We start from the raw sequence: 19502 nt of genomic DNA, 5'->3' as shown, positions 1-19502 counted from the left end.
TTATGATCCGGAAAACGTGAAGCCGTTGTTGTGATGCTTTCTTTTGTCTCGTTCCACGCACAATTGGTGGACGGAGAGGCAACTGAGCTTTTCGATACCACAGGAACAGTGTCAACTCTAGGAACGTCTGTCTCAACTATACCTGGTTTGGCGTTATCGTTTCTGCCACCGTGATGCAAAACGTCGTTGCATTCTGCGTTTAGTTGTTCTCCAGCATCATTCCCCTGATTTGAAGAGTTGCTGAAAGCGGTAGACCTTTTCCCGGGTATCACATCTTCAATTTCTTTCTCACAATCAGCAGCGCCTGTAGCAAGACCAGCTTGCTGGTCAGGCAAGCCTACCACTTTCATCTTCTCTGGCACTTGTTGTATATGACACGGACGTCTCTCATCCGTGCATTTGCTGTCGTTAACTTCTGTGCTCCAGCATTGGCTGGCGCTCTTGGCGGTGAACTGACGATCACTGTCTTGCCATGTTTCTTTTTGTCCTGCAACGCCCTCTACCTCATCTGTCGTATTGCAATGTTCGCCCGCTGAACTGTTGCTGCAGTTCAACGGGTTACTGGAAAGAGACTCGTCGCGTAGCTGGTTAGAATCTTCAGGAGAATCTTACAAAGTTACCTTCGTGTCCAGAGTCTATGCTATCGTTGTGAAAGGTGACATCTGTACTACTGATATGTTGTTCAGCTTCCTCTACAAAGCTACCGTCCGTCTGGTAGCCGACCGTGGCAGTGACGATGCCGCGGTCCATGTTCCTCACACTTCCGTACGCAGACAGGGGTCTGCAGATTGAAGAAATCCGACCTGTTAGCTCAGGTTCTGGCTTTTCTCTCAACGTTGAGGGCGACGAAAGTGCCTTAGAAAACTTGGCCGCTCCTTTCTTCCAGGAGGGCCACTTGAGTTGTGTGTCTCCAACGGTTGCATCTTTGTCATCCTTGTCTGGCAGATCTTCGAAGGACACCCAATGGATAGAAGTAGTCACTACGTCGTCGTCAAAGCTTCCTTGCGTCTTGCCACCGAACTCACCAAGTTTGGTGACGGAGGCTGATGCTTGGATCTGCTCGCTGGACCACTGTGACTCTGAAGCTGATGACTCTTCAGATATTCTTTTCTTGAACATCGCCATTGTTGGTGTCTGGATCCCATAAAGGACGGTGTCGAAGAAGGTTGCCTTTGATAAATCCGATCTGGGCAAATTTCATTCCCTAAAGGGTAACAAACAATTCTTTCAGGTAACAGCACTAAACATGTTTTTCATTTACTAATTCTGATCTCATGAGAGGAAGGTGTATCAAGTATTCCGTTCTTCTCGGTGCGTTAGCACTGGCCAAGCTTTATCAGCCAATCACATCGACGCCTACAGTAAAGAGACAACGTGATTGGCTGATAATGTTCCCTCTTATAACAGGAGGGGGTATCTGATTGGCTCACAGCTGTCCAGGGATAAACGCATCGAGAAGGATGGGTCGCAAGCCGGTATGCCAGGGCTATTCTTTCATAGATATATACAATATAAACAACAAGTGATAGCTAGCACATATTCCAGTCCACCACATGTCATTTCATAAAACTCAAGGAATGTATTAGTAGTAACAAAATCCTTTGATAGTAAAATCATTGCTAGATAGCCAATAGATCACACTTCCCATAATGCCTAATAAAGACCACGGATATGACGTATGACCACCTTTCTCGATGTAATATTTCCAACAAGTTCTATCGACAAACTGGTCAACTATATTGTTTTGAATTATTTATCTAGTATAAAGCGCATGCCATAATTGCATTTTTGTTGGAATTAGAAAAAATGACGTACCATCTATCGTTCTACTTTCTACCGAAGACTCTCCTACTCGCACGGTTGCATTACGTATACTAGTATCCGCTTCTTACGCCATATCCGTGATCTTTACTAGGCATTATGGGAAGTATGAAAGTCATGAATTCGTGAATTTCACACTTCCCATAATGCCTAGAGTTGGGTACGGCGCCATGACAGTTCTCAGTGCATCATGGGTAAGTCACTTTCGAAGCAACCACAATCTAACGCTAAAATTCAAGTTATTAGTCTTGGTCACATGTGTAGGCAAGTTGTTTACAAGCCTCCAAAATGAATATCCAGTTGAATTTTAGCGTTAGCTTGTGGTTGCTTCGAAAGTGACTTACCCATGATGCACTGAGAACTGTCATGGCGCCGTACCCAGCACTAGGCATTATGGGAAGTGAAAAAAGTTATGAATGGCAATACCCCCCTCCCACCTCCGTAGTCAATTGCTAATTATAAGATAGTCTAACGTACCTACCTAGACGCAGAAGTTACTGGAAAGGCCCTCTTCTTATTTGGACCGTGAGAAGGTAGGAATCAGGCGCGTCATCGCCCCCTTTGTGTGCTGTGGACGAAATGAAGACAGCTGATTAAAAGTTAGACACAACACAAGCGTACGCGCCGTGACGTCATATCCTGTCTGCGCTTCGAGCGCGAAACGCACCTGGGCACGTCAGGTCCTGTTTAAACCGGACTCTGTAGTTTGTGTTGATTTCACGCCATTCCTCCGTGACTGACAGCCATTGGTCGATAATTGAGTAGATTAACCCGAAACACAGATCAATCCTTAACCTCAGTTAAGGGGCAATTGTAGCAGTTCAGTTAAGGACATTTTGACAGATACTTTAAATATATACATATATACATGAGACCAATCAATCAATCAATCAATCAATCAATCATCCACATATAGGACCTATACTCAACATACATTTCCTCATATGTTTCCTACACTTTATGTACTATATAGTATATACAGAAAGTATAGGTAACATTTGCATCAATGACATAGTATTACGTTAGACCTACCTTTCATAATAATCACCTTGATTATTTAACTACCAGTGTTTGGTAAAGATATCCTTAGTTCGCTCTAGCTTAAGCCTAGGCGTGCACATACATTAAAATATTACATAAACGTAGCGTAACTCCCCACATCAGTAACGTTAGCCCGGTATTTGTCATCACCGATTCAAATCCAGTCCAAACTCTCTCAGATAGTAGTCTACCAGACTAACTACGCTGGCTATATATAGGAGAATTTTTGCCAGGGGAGTTTGGCCGCCTTGTAGGTTTGACTGGGAAAGAAACTACCTCCCCGTGGCCGGACTCCCTTGGCCAATTTTACTCTCTTTTTTTGTCGAATTCTACGATCCGTATTCGCGTAGAAAGCCCTGGTGGAGGCTACTCAGATAGTTGCTAGCAAAGCCGAAACAATATGGTACCTTCACTGAAGAATGAACATATGCACCTGCACTCCGAATCAACGAAGACAAATAGCGCACCGCTCACATTGACATACCCTGGAATCCAAACTCGCTGTCCGGGCCGCAAAAGCCCTTCGCCCGCTGGTGTAAATTACCGCTACGGGGGAGTCTAGCCCGGGGGGAGGTTGGCTGGCCGGACCAACGAGGCCAGCCAACTCCCCCCGGGCTCAACTCCCCCGTAGCGGTAATTTAGGCAGGCGGGCAAAGGGCTCTCGGCTGCCGAAGGAAAAAGGCTAACGGCCCGATACTAGTTTGGCATCCAGGGTAACATTGACAATGACCCCTCACACGACTTTGTCATGGGAAAAGTAGACGACTAATCTTGTGTAACGATCACGGGATAGCTCTTTCCGAGAAAATCTTCTTCACAACGGAAAGGGATATTCGCCCAATGACGAAACATACAGTACAAAAATGTACATACCATATGCACCCCTCGTACGTTGTAATACAGACAAGGTAGCTGTATCTGAAGAAAACAAGTTGTTAAAAGACTGCTTAGAGATGTTTATACGAAGGTGCCTTGTAAACATGTCTACTGACGAGGTGATATTAGTATTCGCATGGCTGGTGGCGCGTTTTCAAAACAAGCACCGGCACTGGTTGTGTAAAGTACGTGAGAGGAATGCATTACGGAGAGATTAGCATGATTGTTCACGTTGCGTGTGTGTGTTTCACCTATACATGTATATGCCGCCACATGCAAGCAACTGTGACGGCACGGCAGATAGCTAACATATGTTCAACAACGAGTCGTGACCAGTCAGCCTTCTACCTACACGGAAGGTCAAGCTTCGTATATTTTATCAACCTCTTTCAACTTCCTCCATTGCCAGCAACAGCGTAAACTACGTGCCCATTTTAGAACATCTTGTTAATGACTTTACAAGCCGTGAGAAGCTAGTCGTGAGAAAGAAATCGTCAAAAAATTAAAAGGCCAATTCGAGTAATCTCCAAGCAGATCCCTTTCGGTGGCAAGACAGTATCCATTCGCCAGAGAAGGTCGCCGGCCACCGACGGGTGGGGGTACCGACAAAAAAGGGCCACATGTATAAAAAGCTAACGATCATTTCCCCACAACCTCTGCTTAGAGAGTACAATTCGAGATGACTCGCCAAATGTTGTAACAATACTTTAGACATAGATATAGCTATCATATCACCATATCATCAGTTAAGTGTTGTGTTGTCTGGTTTCTGGCCATATTGTATACACGTGGTACATGAATCATGTTTCTAACTGACAGGGTAAGGTTGCTTCTATTGTCACGGTGCATTGAGGCACAAAACCGTGTGTACGATATGTACAGATGACTGGAGAGATACTAAGCACGCAGATTTTAGAAGTAAATATTGCTATTATATCACCACACCATCAGTTAAGTGTTGTGTTGTCTGGTCTGTGGCCATATTGTATGCACGTGGTACATAACTCATGTTTCTAACTGACAGGCTAACGTTGCTCCTATTGTTACAGTGCATTGAGGCACAAAACCGTGTGTACAATATGTACACATGACTGGAGAGATGCTAACGCAGTAGATTTTAGAAATAGATATTGCTGTCATGGTTTCTGGCCATATTGTATACACGTGGTACATGAATCATATTTCTAACTGACAGGGTAAGGTTGCTGCTATTGTCACAGTGTATTGAGGCACAAAACCGTGTGTACAATATGTACACATGACTGGAGAGATGCTAACGCCGCAGATTTTAGAAATAGATATTGCTGTCATATGGTTTCTGGCCATATTGTATACACGTGGTACATAACTCATGTTTCTAACTGACAGGCTAACGTTGCTCCTATTGTCACAGTGTATTGAGGCACAAAACCGTGTGTACGATATGTACAAATCACAAATGACTGGAGAGATGCTCACGCCGCAGATTTTAGAAATAGATATTGCTATCATATCACCATATCATCAGTCAAGTGTTGTGTTGTCTGGTTTGTGGCCATATTGTATACACGTGGTTCATAACTCATGTTTCTAACTGACAGGCTAACGTTGCTGCTATTGTCACAGTGTATTGAGGCACAAAACGGTGTGTACAATATGTACACATGACTGTAGAAATACTCAGGCCGCAGATTTTAGAAATAGATCATATTGCCATCATATCACTACATCATCAGTTAAGTGTTGTGTTGTCTGGTTTGTGGCCATATTGTACACACGTGGTACATGAATCATGTTTCTAACTGACAGGGTAAGGTTGCTCCTATTGTCACAGTGCATTGAGGCACAAAACCGTGTGTACAATATGTACAGATGACTGAAGAGATACTCAGGCCGCAGACATATCAACTTCCCACAAAATCGATGACACGACGGGTGTTAGAAATTGAGGCAAGCCTCCTGGATGCCAGGCTAGTATTAGCCTGGTATCCAGTCTGATCGTGGTCGGGGCCACAAGAGCTCTGTCCCGCCCGCCTCACATAGGTTTCCCGGTGTGTATTTCACGAGAGATTGATTAGCCCTCCACGAATTATCGTGTTGGGGGAAACCAAATCCCCAAGCATACTGTCTCTTATTAGCTTACACTCCTAACGGGACGGCCTGTTGCACTGGGCCGGGGAAGCTATTAGAGCCCCCGAAGGCACAATCTGCCTGAACACCCCCAATCACGTAAGACTGGATACCAGGCTAGACTAGTATCGGGCGCCGCTAACCCTTTCCCTTCGGCAGCCAAGAACCGATCGCCCGCCGGTCTAAATTACCGCTACGGGGGAGACAAGCTAGCCCGAGGGGAATTTGGCTGGCTCTACAACTTGCTTGAGATTACGTAATCTCCAAGCAAATCCTAGGCTAGGGTGGCAAAAGACAGTATCAAGTTGGTCAGGCAGTATCCATTCACCATCCAGAGAGGGTCCAATACGCCACACATACAGTGGTGATGGCACACTCAAGATTTTCAACTTATCTTAATGCCGCCACCAACACATGGGACAGTACAATACTCATTTCCACCTGAGCGAAGTGAGGAAAGTAGTGTAAAGTGCCTTTCCCAAGGGCACAAGATCGGTGGCATGTCAGGACTCGAACCCGGGACCTCTTGGTTCCGAGTCGAGCACTCTGCCGCTACGCTACACGACGGCTCTTAAAATGTTTCTAACAATCCTGATCGCACAGACACCTACTACGTGTACTCACCTTGTTCATTCCTAGATCCTCCCTCAACATAAGACTGCTCACTTGCGTTATATACCTTTTATGTCGGCCCAATACTTTGTTCATAGGATTCATAAATAACATTTTAGAGTAAAATCTATGTTGGGAGGGATGTGTATCCGTCAACATGATGACACCACAAAACATCCAATATATATATATAAGGGACCAGCTGGATAAACTCACATCTGTCCCTTTGTCTAAAAATAGAACCCCTTCGAAAAGTCGTTCTTATGACAGAGAAACAGTCATATTTTGTACTTAATATTTAGTATCATTCACAGAGAAAAAACTGACTAGCCAAAGCTGTGAGAAAAAATAAATTAAAGGTTATGCTAGACTCAAGGACTCGCTGTTTTTGTTGTTGTTTTAACAGTACCGGACACGACTTGTTATGCGACAACAAAAATACCAATGAATCGGTAGGCATATCCTTATTTATAATAAATACTGAGGGAGGAACAAGGCCTTAATATCCGTGCATCCCCATGCTACATTGTATTATGATGATATTTATACTACGTAAAATATCATATTGACAAAATAATGTTATCTGATGAGAAGTCTAGTACATATTTCTTTGCAGACGTAGTACTAAGGCCACAGCTAGTAATTTTATGGATGACATCACGCGCGCCTGATTTTGGAAAAAAACAACAAGAAATTTTGTTGCCTTCTGACAGTGGTCAACATACCGAAAATGGGCAAAGATGTCTACTGCCAGGCCGGAAGGTGGATGGCAGATAACTATGAAGAGAGGAGACAAGACAAGGCTCTGAATTAATGTTTTGCTTCCTACTTTGATTCAGTGATATGTGATGTTGGCTGTGTATATGTGATGTTCCCACCGAATCAAAACCATTTCTACAATGATTGAGTCAAAATTTTAAAATGTAGGAACCTTGTTCTTTTCGGCCCGCCTTGTTTTTTTTCGCCCTATCGCATTAGATTTGGAGTCTGCGGAGGATGTCATCCATAAAATTTACTTGTTGTGGCCTAAGTAACTGTGAGAATGTGAGGAAGAAATTCCCCACGCTTACACAACGCTAGACAACGGGCGGGCACATTAGTCGTGAGATTGTCGAACGAGTTTTGATGTTGTAAGGCCATGTTGATTTGATTATATGGATGACATCCACGCGCGCATGAATTTTCGGCCGTTTAAAAAAAAGAAAAGTTTTCAACCATACTGTAAATCGTACAAAACAGTATTGCAAAATGAGCAAAAATATATACTGTAACTTGCAAAAAGAATATCTAAAAACGATACCAATGTCGTAGAATGCCAAAAAAGGCGAAAATGTAAAAGAAATGGATTTGAAGAGTAGATTATTCGCTAAACCATACTCTGTGTCATTTGTTCAACCTTCATGACCACGTAGATTTCATAATGAAAGCAACTTTTTGCAAAACGTTTTTATTCGCACGCGCGCATCAGTTTTAGGGTTCCCAGAGGATGTCATCCATATAATCAAATCAACATGGCCTAAGCAGTCGCTGACAGAACCAATCATTATCAATGTAACTTTTATTTTCGTCAGGAGACAATTGAATTTCGTACGACAAACGCACGAACGTTAGCAATCGTACGACGATCGTACGACAAGGCCCTAACACCTCAACACAACAACATCCAATTTTCGATATATGATATGTTTCATCAAAACTACGTGAATGTTTACATCTGGCACCATAAACAACCCAAATGTTTACACAAGCACCCAAATGTAAACATTGGTTCCGTGTATAGAAAATACCCTACTGTTTAGAAGCAATAACACATTTTTGTTTTCAAGTCTAATATTTTAAATGCTCCTGGGCGAAGCTCTTTTTTATACAAAATATAGAAAAGAAATAATTCCACTGATTCTGGAAAGAAAGGTACGTTCTATAACACACCCTTTGACTATTTTTTTAAATATTCCAACATATAATTACAAAACGTAGTGACGGCACACTCAAGTTTTTTCAACTTATGTTAATGCCGCCACCAACACAGGGGACAATGCAATACTCAGCTTTCACCTGAGCGAAGTGAGAAAAGTCGTGTAAAGTGCCTTTCTCAAGGGCACAAGATCGGTGGCATGTCAGGACTCGAACCCGGGACCTCTTGGTTCCGAGTCGATCACTCTGTCGCGACGCCACACGACCCCAGGCCCACTACAACCATGGTTGGCAGTAGGTCGGGTCAATGTCGGTTGTGGTTGGCTGGTGTTCGGTGAGTTTGCCTACTGTTCGACTCTACCAGTTGAATGTTTCAAAATATCTCAAACTTTCGGGAGTGGGCGGGAGGTTGGGCCATGGTCGGGGACTGGTTAGCAGGTGGTTGGTAGTGGGTCATTAGTGGTCGGGGCGTCGTTGGTAGTCAAAATTAAGTCAAATTTGATTCAATTCGTATTTAAAATATAGACGTGGCCTGAATCTGGTCGGACTGCTCCCGAACTTCATCCAACCTTGGTTGTTTGGAGGTTGGGGGAAGGTTCTGAATAGCCTGGTATCCAGTCTTACGTGATTGGGGCTGTTGGGGTGTTCAGGCAGGCTGTGTCTTCGGGGGCACGTGTCGGGGGTCCTAATAGCTTCCCCCCCGCCCAGTACAACAGGCCGACCCGTTACGCTAATACAGACAGCATGCTTGGGGATTTGATTTGCCCCAACACGTGGTAGGGCTAATCAATCTCTCGTGAAATACACACCGGGAAACCTAGCTGAGGCGGGCGGGGAAGAGCTCCTGCGGCCCCGAGGAGAACCCGCCCCTACCACGATAACACTGGATACCAGGATAGGTTCTGAAATTTGACAGTGTCTTCAGTGATGGACGTGTAGTGGCAAATCTTGGGGTTCGCAAATCTGTCATTCAGCCAACGTACATAAATGAAGCCCTCACAGTGACGTCGACTTGTTTAATAGGTTCAGCCAAAGATCCGACGGTCTATAAACCATTCGCCAGAGTTCACAGGTGTCTGCAGACGACGTGTGGGCGTATCTTAGCAACGAGATGCGTTTTTAGCTTGGGTTTTAGTTTTATTCTTGGTAGGAGATTCAAGTTTCCACTCAGTCACTAGCACAGACTTTTGCAGATGTCTGGTGGCAAAATGCGTTTACGGTTGGAACTGGCTATCTACGACGTGTGGCGTAGCGACAGAGTGCTCGGCTCGGAGCCAAGAGGTACCGGGTTCGAGTCCTGACATGCTACCGATCTTGTGCCCTTAGGAAAGGCATGCACTTTACACGACTTTCCTCACGACTTAACTCATGTGAAAATGAGTATTGTCCTGTCCTGTATTTGTTCTCTGCGTTGGTGGCGGCATAAAATAAGTTGATATAACTTGAGTGTGCCGTCACCATGTCTAGTCATGAAATGTTGGAATATATAAAAACAAAACAAAAAAATGATAGCTTGGCAGTTCGCGGTCCGGCCAATGATAGCATGGTAATTAGAGGTTTGACCAATGAGAGAAGAATCGCATGTCCGTCACATTTTTGCATTTTTCAATGTTTTTATTTGGCAGTTTTATGGTTTGGGGTGGGGCTATATATAGGACCAGTCTGCTATAATTAAAACGTGGTCGCTGGGTGGACCCACTGTCCCGTGGACTAGAAATTTTCCATGACATAAAGGCAAACAAATAACAGATTTATGAACAAATAGATGGTAAACATTTACATGTACCTCTGACGCAAAATTGTACGGTCCCCTTGCCCTAAGATTTGCTTGTATGTTTACGATAGTGGTCACAGGAAAAAATACAGTTTGGGGTTAGATGCATAATCTGTCTATATCAGATATCAAAACCCAGGCATATTTGTAGGGTATAGACAATTAGTATTTCTGTGACGTCTGCTATATCTTTCCAAAATACGGCCGCCATATTGAAATGAACTCACGCGAGAACACGTATTTGAGAGTGGTGGCACTCACGTGACTATTGCGTTAGCATTCGCCATATTGGATTGTTAAACCCGGTATAGTTGCCAGATAAACTTGTATATATGTATGCAAGACTTACACATTACACGCATACAAATTGATATATATAGATATAGGCCTAGCCCTCTCAGTTTAAAGCTGAGGAATATTTATAATTAATATAAATTTTAGCAATGAACTCTCAGTTTAAAGCTGAGGAATATTTATAATTAATATAAATTTTAGCAATGTGTAATCAATAATGTTTTAACAATAATACCTTTTAATAGCATATTTTAAAGATTTAGAGAGTAATTCAGAGTAATTCAGGTATCCAGTAAGGTTGCCTGCGAGTCTGTTGTTAGAGTGTTATTGTGTATATATGTTTGAGTTTCTAAATAAACCATTCTACTACTACTAACAATGAACAAAGGCGAACGATAAATGGCCTTTTGAACAGATCAGCCACACTGACCCTATTATCTTATCAAACCAACATAACAAATATTGACATCTAAAGTCCTGACAAAATAAGTAATAAGCAAATAAATGTGGACTCGACAGGTTAAATTAATGTCACGACACCGTGGCGGAACTATTTTAGGTGCTATGATACAAGGATGATCTTGTGTGTAAATCGTTTTACCGGTAGCATGTTTTGCAGAAAGAACCATCCGCCATATTTTCGTATGTCTACGCCAATTTAGACTCAGCATTGAATAGTCGTTTCTAGATCTACTTTGCAATTCTATAATTCCGGCGTTTTCAACCATAGGACTTCAATACATGTAACACATTTATTTAAGGCAGGTGGAACATGAACACATACGAAATATGCAAATAAGGTCCTAATTTGCATAATTTATACGAAAATGGCATAAACCATAAGTGGTAAATAATAGGAGTTTCATATTTGCGGCATAAAGGAGAATATTACCATGCGTAGATTATGTAAATGTGGAATTCATTTGTATAAAATTTACAAAGGCTCTAGATATTTCATGAAGGTATGAGATCCCCGAATTCTAGTTATTCAAATGTAATAACTATATCAGTCATAATAATACACATTATTGCGTTCCAAACCGGTACCCCGCTATATGAAATAATAACATACCTATCTCCTGAGGTAGAATAACAAAATTACTGATAAAATGTTTACAAAAAAAACACACGATATTTCAAGCCTTGTTTTGGGCAAAACAAAAAGGTTGTGACCATTGGATATGATCTGACAACGCAAAAAAAAAATCAACAGGTATTTAGGCAGACAGATTGGAAAATAGTTACAGCCATACACACATGTCTACGGAATATACATTTTATATTCCAACATATAATCACAAGACGTGGTGACGGCACACTCAAGTTTTTTTATGGGTTCACCACACCACGAAGTGGTGTGGTGAAACCATATTGCTTTTTCTGATGTTTCTTCTTCTTCTTCTTCTTCTTCTCCTGCCATTTTTTAAATGGATTCAGCTTCTTCATTTTAGGGCCCAAGGTCCTGAAATTTGGTATGAAGGTACAGTGGGCAAATACCCCTAGGCGTTTTTTAAATTATTGTGATACAGGCTTTTAGAATGGTTTTATTTGAGTTTTTTGGCTGTGTTATAGCAAATGTATTACTGTGTTAGTGTGCCTTGTTTACCACGTTTGGGCATGAGTCATCACAATGGAATGCAGGGCATCAACCAATAGGCATGCAGCTTTCCTCTATTCTTCTTGCTGATTGGCTGTTGGGATTTAACTTGATTAACACCTGCACAGAGCATTTCCACCTGCACAGATATGTCTGTATTCAAGTGTTTTGGTAGGTATTTCAAGCTTTCCTGCTCCAGCATTGGAATGCGGGGCATGGTACGTTTTTTTTTATTTTGAAAATCAACAGTTTGCATTATGCAATTAAAAATCCTAACCAATAAAGTAGGGAATAGCTATCCAACTGTTGTTTTAGTTGTATTTTACTTCATATTATAGTTATATCAATGTAAATCATTGTTTTCCCTTGTGTTTCTCATTCTTTCCCTGCCATGTCGTAAAATGTGGTGAACCCATCGCTGTATTTGCTCCAAAGCAAATATTGGCCTTTCTAGTTCAACTTATATTAATGCCGCCACCAACACAGGGGACAATACAATACTCATTTTCACCTGAGCGAAGTGAGGAAAGCAAATACTATATACACAAATATATTTACGTGTATGCATAGAAACAAGGCTCCAATTCGGGCAAACCCTTTGACTTTGGCGTCTAAAAATATACGAGTTAAACGGTTTTACCGCAGACAAATACAAGGGGTATGTTACTTCCGTTATACATGTAGATGATAGGTAGTATATAGTATTGTAGTTGTAATATATAGATTCCTAGCACTTAGCACTAGAATATAGCGTTCCAGTATGCATTACTCATGTTTTTATTCTCTCGACCACACTTGGTCGCATTTGTGCATTTAGCCCATCTGGGCAAGAACATGCAATAAAGATTCATATATCTTGTCAAGAGCCTTAGCCCGGCCAAGGTCGCAATATTTGTAATGTGCATGTACTAAAACAGTGGGGAGGGGGGCATCACACTACTAGAAGGTCATTTTCATAGCCGACCTTTCGCGGCTGAGACATCCGTCATGCGTGTGCGAGCAAACAATGTCGTAAACAAGCCAACATGACCAGCCTATTGTCCTACGAAGCCACCTGTCCCAAAACCTAAATAACGCTCTTACATGTAGTAAGTACACCACCAGACAAAGCCGTAACAACAACAAGTTTCATCGAGATATGATCACTATTGAGGAACTAAAGACAAACCTTTGGACGTAACCGTTCCCGTCAGGTGCCCTCCCCAGTGTAGTAGATCGTCCTTGGGAGATACACAGAGAGGGGAGACTTGAACGCTGCCCCCAGAATTGTCTACAACACCGTAACCTAACTGTGAATGGTACAGAAAGCGCCCGCGTCGACGACGTACTAGAAAGTCTAGGCCTGAGCTTTCGTGTTGAACATACTCTCTTGGGAAGAGGGGTTAAAAGCCGCTCAACCAAACAAAGGCATGTCAGGTGGACAGGTTTTGTTTGTCTTGGTATGTACAGTCATCCGGTCTCGGACTTTGGCACGGCGCCAAGCCACGTACTAGCTTTTGGCTCTCTACACGGCGGGCTCAACCGGGCGTACACCGCCCGCGGAGGGTGTTTTAACCGGGCGAGCTTGACTGATAGGGGTGTGATCGGAATTAAAAGGGATAAATTAGACCGTCGTGTGGCGTAGCGGCAGAGTGCTCGACTCGGAACCAAGAGGTCCCAGGTTCGAGTCCTGACATGCCACCGATCTTGTGCCCTTGGGAAATCTAGGCACTTAACACGACTTTCCTCACTTCGCTCAGGTGAAAATGAGTATTGTATTGTCCCTTGTGTTGGTGGCGGCATTAATATAAGTTGAAAAAACTTGAGTGTGTCGTCGCCACGTCTTGTAACTACATGTTGGAATATAGAATTAGACCGTCCTGAAATGTAGGTCGTGCATGAGTCGAATTCGCGTCGTACGACCATCGTACGATTTTGATGGGTAGACTTTACAAGCAGACGTTTCGGTAGCAAGACGGATAACACGAATTCCCGTAGAATGCCCTAAGTTTGCTATCGTACGACGATCGTACGACGAGCGTTTAACCACGAACATAGAACACGACAACTGCCGTTCACCGCCAACCGCGAAAGTAAATGAATGGACTATAATATAGTAGCTATAGTGTAGACTTTGATGTAAAATCATTGTTGGGATTATGACCACGGGTAAGGCGCATCAATTTTCATGTAAATAATCTATCTCGGTTTTGGAAGTGTCTATTCACAGGACCATCTTGTCAATAACAGAAATTTGCATTATTGACAGGATGGTCTTGTCAAAAGCCTTAAGCATCTTGTTTTATCGCAAAACGTGACAAAAGTCGTGATACCAAGTGTGGTAACCTTGCGTGTACTTGCGGTCATTCTAGGCTACCACACTACCACATGCAGGAAGAAAAGACATGTTGGCCGTGATACATATAGAATACTTCACTAGGGGTGCCAGAGTATACAGTGCAATTTTACGGAATACAGTACAATTGGTTACTAATTTCACTAGAAAAATTGCACTAGTGTATACTAATACGATTGTACTGTATTCCGTAAAATTGCACTGTATACTAATATGATTGTACTGTATTCCGTAAAATTGCACTATATTCCGTGTAAAATTGCACTGTATATCCTGGCACCCCTGTGCACGGTCTATGTCGCCCGAGGTACCAGCCCGACCGCGGGTCGGATCGCACGAAGGCCGGAGGGAGATCCGATCCGCGGGAGGGCTGGGACCGGGGGTGATGCGGAAAATACACCGTGTTGTATTTTTATTTATATCATACCCACCCGAGGAAACAGACATTTCATGTGCCAAAATTTGGTGTATCTACAAAGTGTCGAAAGCGGCGCACTCGAAACGCGTTCATATTATTCTATGGAACATTTGGAAGCCCGTACCATGTGATAACAAAAGAGAACCTCGGGCCATACCGCTAGTTATCACACGGGTCGGAACACCTGTAGCCCAGGTACGACATAACATATTTTGTCGCTTCAACTTTTTTTTATTTATTCCAGCATGTAATCACAAGACGTGGTGACGGCACACTCAAGTTTTTTCAACTTATATTAATGCAGCCACCAACACAGGGGACAATACAATACTCATTTTCACCTGAGCAAAGTGAGGAAAGTCAAGTGCCTTTCCCAAGGGCACAAGATCGGTGGCATGTCAGGACTCGAACCCGGGACTTCTTGGTTCCGAGCACTCTGCCGCTACGCCTCATGACCCCACAATTTTTATGGTCTCTATTTTGAAAATTAACTTTTTTTGCCCATCTTGTTTTTTTCCCAGGCTCTTGTATTGAATATCGAGTCTGCAGTCTCAGCTTTAGCGGATGTTGTCCATAAAATTTACTTGCTGTAGCCTAAGCCAAGATCCCCAAATTCTTGGACAAAAAGCCTGGGCAACAAATCTAGCTCGTTGAGCAGTTAGGAAGCCTGCAGATTAACTAGGATAAAACATTCCAAGAAATTTCCCAAATTCTGGATAATCCGGGAGAAAAAAATTACCTCGCAAATATGTGATATTAATTTACTGAATGAAGACCTTTATTGTAGCCTCCACCAGGCCTTTCTACGGGAATACGGATCGTAGAATTCAGCAAAAAAGAGAACAAAATTGGCCAAGGGAGTCCGGCCGCGGGGAGGTAGTTTCTTTTCCAGTCAAACCTACAAGGCGGTCAAACTCCCCTGGCAAATATCCTATATATAGCCAGCGTAGTTAGTCTGGTAGAGACTACCTTTATTGTACAATACCGTTCTATCTTGTGAAAGATTTCGTAGTGTGCGATATGGGGTGAGTTATTACAGACTAAACGATCAAAACACAAAAGGTCCGTTCAACTGTGTACAGCCATAACACTGCTGTTTGCCATATGCCGTCTCCCCAAAATAGAGATATTTAATTACTTGTTTTGTATCTTGCTGGCAACGTGTGACGTCATGGGTGACGTCACGGATGACGTCATTGCAGAACCGTGGATACCATATTAGGGGTAGGAGTCGTAGGATACAGAGAGGGGCCCAGGTGTTAGACCGGATGGCGTTTTTTTGGTAGCCGAAAAAGGAGATTATATAGAAAGTCGAGGCCGTGTGGCGCAGTCGGTAGCGCGTTCGGCTCACACCCAAGAGGTCGCGGGTTCAAATCCTACCCATGTCACCATGTGGCTTGGGAAAGGCACTTTACACGACTTTTCTAACTTCATTCAGGTGAAAATGAGTACCTAACTTCGGTTAGGGACGTCCCTCGAATAGAACGTTAAATGGACGTTAAATGTTAGATTTATTGTATTTTGAGTTACCACCTCAGTTTACTGTATTTTGAGTTACCACCTCAGTTTACTGTATTTTGAGTTACCACTAAAATGTATTCTCATTCTGACCTCCGACCTCTCCCTCTCTGGTTTGAGTTGCATATCAATTTGTTTAATCAAGAGATTTTTGTTGTTAATTTGTTTCATAGTTGACTACATTAACTGATTATTAATTTGATTTCGAACTTAAGTTACCTTATGTTACTTAATTATGTTACTTTTATAATGTCAGTAATCACTCTGATTCGAACTCAGCTTATGTTACTTAATTATGTTGATTATTTTAAATTATTCAATTTATGTTAATATCGAGTTGAATTCTGTACATTTCTGTTGTTATAATTTTGAATTTTATGTGGACTCCAGGAAGAATAGTGGTCAATTGAACGCTAATGGAGATCTAATAAAAACAAACAAAACAAACAAACAAATGTGTACACTCCACCCCACCGCACCCCGCACTTATCGAAAAGAGTAGGGGACCTTCCCGGTTTGAGTGGTTTAAACCTTGTCTTACGCAGCTTGTACATGTACGTACAAAATTAAACTGGTGTGTTACGCCTAAAGGCCGTTTACCGGTTATGCGAAACAAACAAAGCGAAGCTGGGTTAAGCCGGGTCATATGCATCGTGTGTGTTACATGAAGTCGCTTCACGATGAAGTCATGTTAATTTGCCGTACGTTCGTCGTACGATTCTCAAGTCGTAGAATTTTTTCTATATTCCAACATGTAATCACAAGACGTGGTGACGGCACACTCAAGTTTTTTTCAACTTATATTAATGCCGCCACCAACACAGGGGACAAGACAATATTCATTTTCACCTGAGCGAAGTGAGGAATTCGAAAGTCGTGTAAAGTACCTTTCCCAAGGCCACAAGATCGTGGCATGTCAGGACTCGAACCCGGGACCTCTTGGTACCGAGTCGAGTACTCTGCCGCTACGCCACACGACCCCAGTCGTAGAATTTTCAAACAGGTTGTTACAGAACCAACAGCAGACAAGGATATCCAAGGCAGACTTTTCCTTAACAAGATTGAACTTCGTATATACGACACGCGTACGATTATTTCAAGAATGTCTCCAGTATGCGATCGGATCGCGCGACGATCGTACGACACGAATGTCACCGGGCAATAAACGAAAAAGGCAGGCATACCACCGCCAATTATCTCCCTGGATATATCGGTCGCTAATATACCTGTTCTCTAAGGTCGAGGATTTTTGGACTGCTCTCATATTTCCAGTTCAGGTGGCTGAACTTAGACTAAGACTTAGATTTAGACTTAGGGGCTCTCGTGTCTTCCCACGCATGAACCGGCTGACAGATATACAAACCACCGCACTTATCGAATAGAGTAGGGGACCTTCCCGGCGTGAGTGGTTCAAATAAAACCTGGGTGACATCAGCTCAGGAAAAAATACAGATATGCAAAAATAAAAGGTAGAGATGCAAATCGCCTGCCAGTACTGGCTTGTGATGACTTTTCCAAGTTAGGGCATTAAAATTTCGAATGTAACAGGAGAACCGTGCATATTTATTGTAAATGTGTCTGTTAGCCAGGTAATACTAGTTATGTCAACTACAATCAGATAAGGTCATATTTTGGTGTCATTAGCACTTTAAATACATCGTGAGAGCGACCGGCGGATGAACTCGCACGGGCGGTGATAAATGTGAGACGGCCTCTCGCATGACGAAATACTGACCAAACAGGTTTTGCAGTGGTGTCTGACTTCTAATTAGTGGGAGTGCGCGTGCCCCGAGGCAACCTTCGTTTGTCCTCGTCCCCAACAACGTAAAAACCAGACCAAACATGCGGTGACCAAACGCTGGTGACCCCGTCAAACATCTGAACCGACCAGTCGCCGGAGAGACCGACTTTGCTAGACAAGTAGCCGCCAAGAAAAAAAAACACACCTGGTGTGATAACGCCAAAAATAACTAAAACAACGTAACCGCCAAAATGTTTAAAAATAGCAGTACTGAAATCTAGAAGACTGTTTCAAGTTTTTACAAGTTATCGATACTACATAGACTGTGACTAAAATAAAAATGGACCAGCTAAAATGTAACCTTCAATCTACAGCCATGTCTTACACAATCCAGGAAACGTATTTACTCCAGGAAACGTTTAAGAAAAAACAACAACAAAAAGAAGAACCGTAAGAACAAAACAACAACAGTGCCATAGTATCCCCACATAATTCACCATTTGCAACTGTAACTAATACGTACCTTTGTTTTTGAAGAAAGAATGTCAGTCTTTTGGTAACCAACGTATCTACTACAACGAAGGCAGTGCCAGCCCTTCTACAAAAAACTAGCTCACCTCAAACAAGTATACTGTATCCACCGGCCAGTGTCTTCTCCACGTAAGAAACCAAGGTGGTATCTCTTCTCAAGAAGTGGCAAGGAGGTGTCTTTAAGACGGAAGAAGGTTTCACACGGTGTTCTGTACAGAGATGTCGTTCTTGTATTGCACAACACAACGCAGATCTCTTATATATAGGTTTTGCACGTTTTGGGGTTTGCTTGCCCTCAGGCCAGTTCACTTGGTCAACCGGTCGGACATCTATGTAATAACATTCTTCAGTAGTTTTTGAGTAATCAAGCGTGTCGACATGTCTGTCATATATTAGGCAACAGTAAGGAAATTTAATGGTTGAAACCTACGCAAACATTGCCCCCCCCCCACAAAAAGAATTATTTTATGAACTGTTCTCCAACTAAATTTTACCCGCCGGATTTTTCGAGTCTTCTTCAGGTATGTGAGATAGAATAGTGTTCAGGGCACGTGACTTAATACACGGCGCTTTCGACGTCAGCAATGGGTCAAAGTATGTTGGAAGTCGATATCGCCCCCCGTCCCGGTTGTGAGAAGGTTGTTGCGTCTTGATGTAGATGGCGTCGTTACTTCTCTCACGGAGTTAGAGTGTTCAGTATCAAGACTCTTAGCGCCATCTCTTAGCGAAACTGTATGTCTCGGAGACTCAATCTAAAATGTTGAACTCAGTCTACAAATTTAGAAAAAAAAAAGGAATATACCAAAAATGGGAAATATACCGAGTAGTTGCATTGCGTGTACTTTACTAGAAATTAAACCAAATTTCTTTGAGTCTTCAGAGGTGATGTGATCCATGAAATTTACTTGCTACGGCCTGTTA

At 42.7% G+C, this 19502-nt stretch overlaps 1 protein-coding gene across 1 annotated transcript; it reads right to left on the bottom strand.

Moving 5' to 3' along the window:
* Nucleotides 1-157: 157 nt before the first annotated feature.
* On the bottom strand, nt 158-1195 carry LOC109465988. The gene has a single exon (XM_019763495.1). It carries the CDS (start codon nt 1123-1125, stop codon nt 598-600), a length of 528 nt encoding a protein of 175 aa, XP_019619054.1. The 5' UTR covers nt 1126-1195; the 3' UTR covers nt 158-597.
* Nucleotides 1196-19502: the final 18307 nt, after the last annotated feature.

Source organism: Branchiostoma belcheri, unplaced genomic scaffold (assembly GCF_001625305.1).
Source record: "Branchiostoma belcheri isolate BF01 breed outbred unplaced genomic scaffold, Haploidv18h27 scaffold1, whole genome shotgun sequence".
NCBI classification, from domain to species: Eukaryota; Metazoa; Chordata; class Leptocardii; order Amphioxiformes; family Branchiostomatidae; genus Branchiostoma; species Branchiostoma belcheri.
Note: the sequence above shows the minus strand (reverse complement) of the source record. Positions and strands in the feature narration are given on the sequence as shown.

What these genes read in the sequence shown, in the direction of transcription:
- LOC109465988 (XM_019763495.1), bottom strand. Translation starts at nt 1,125, where the DNA reads ATGGCGATGTTCAAGAAAAGAATATCTGAAGAGTCATCAGCTTCAGAG.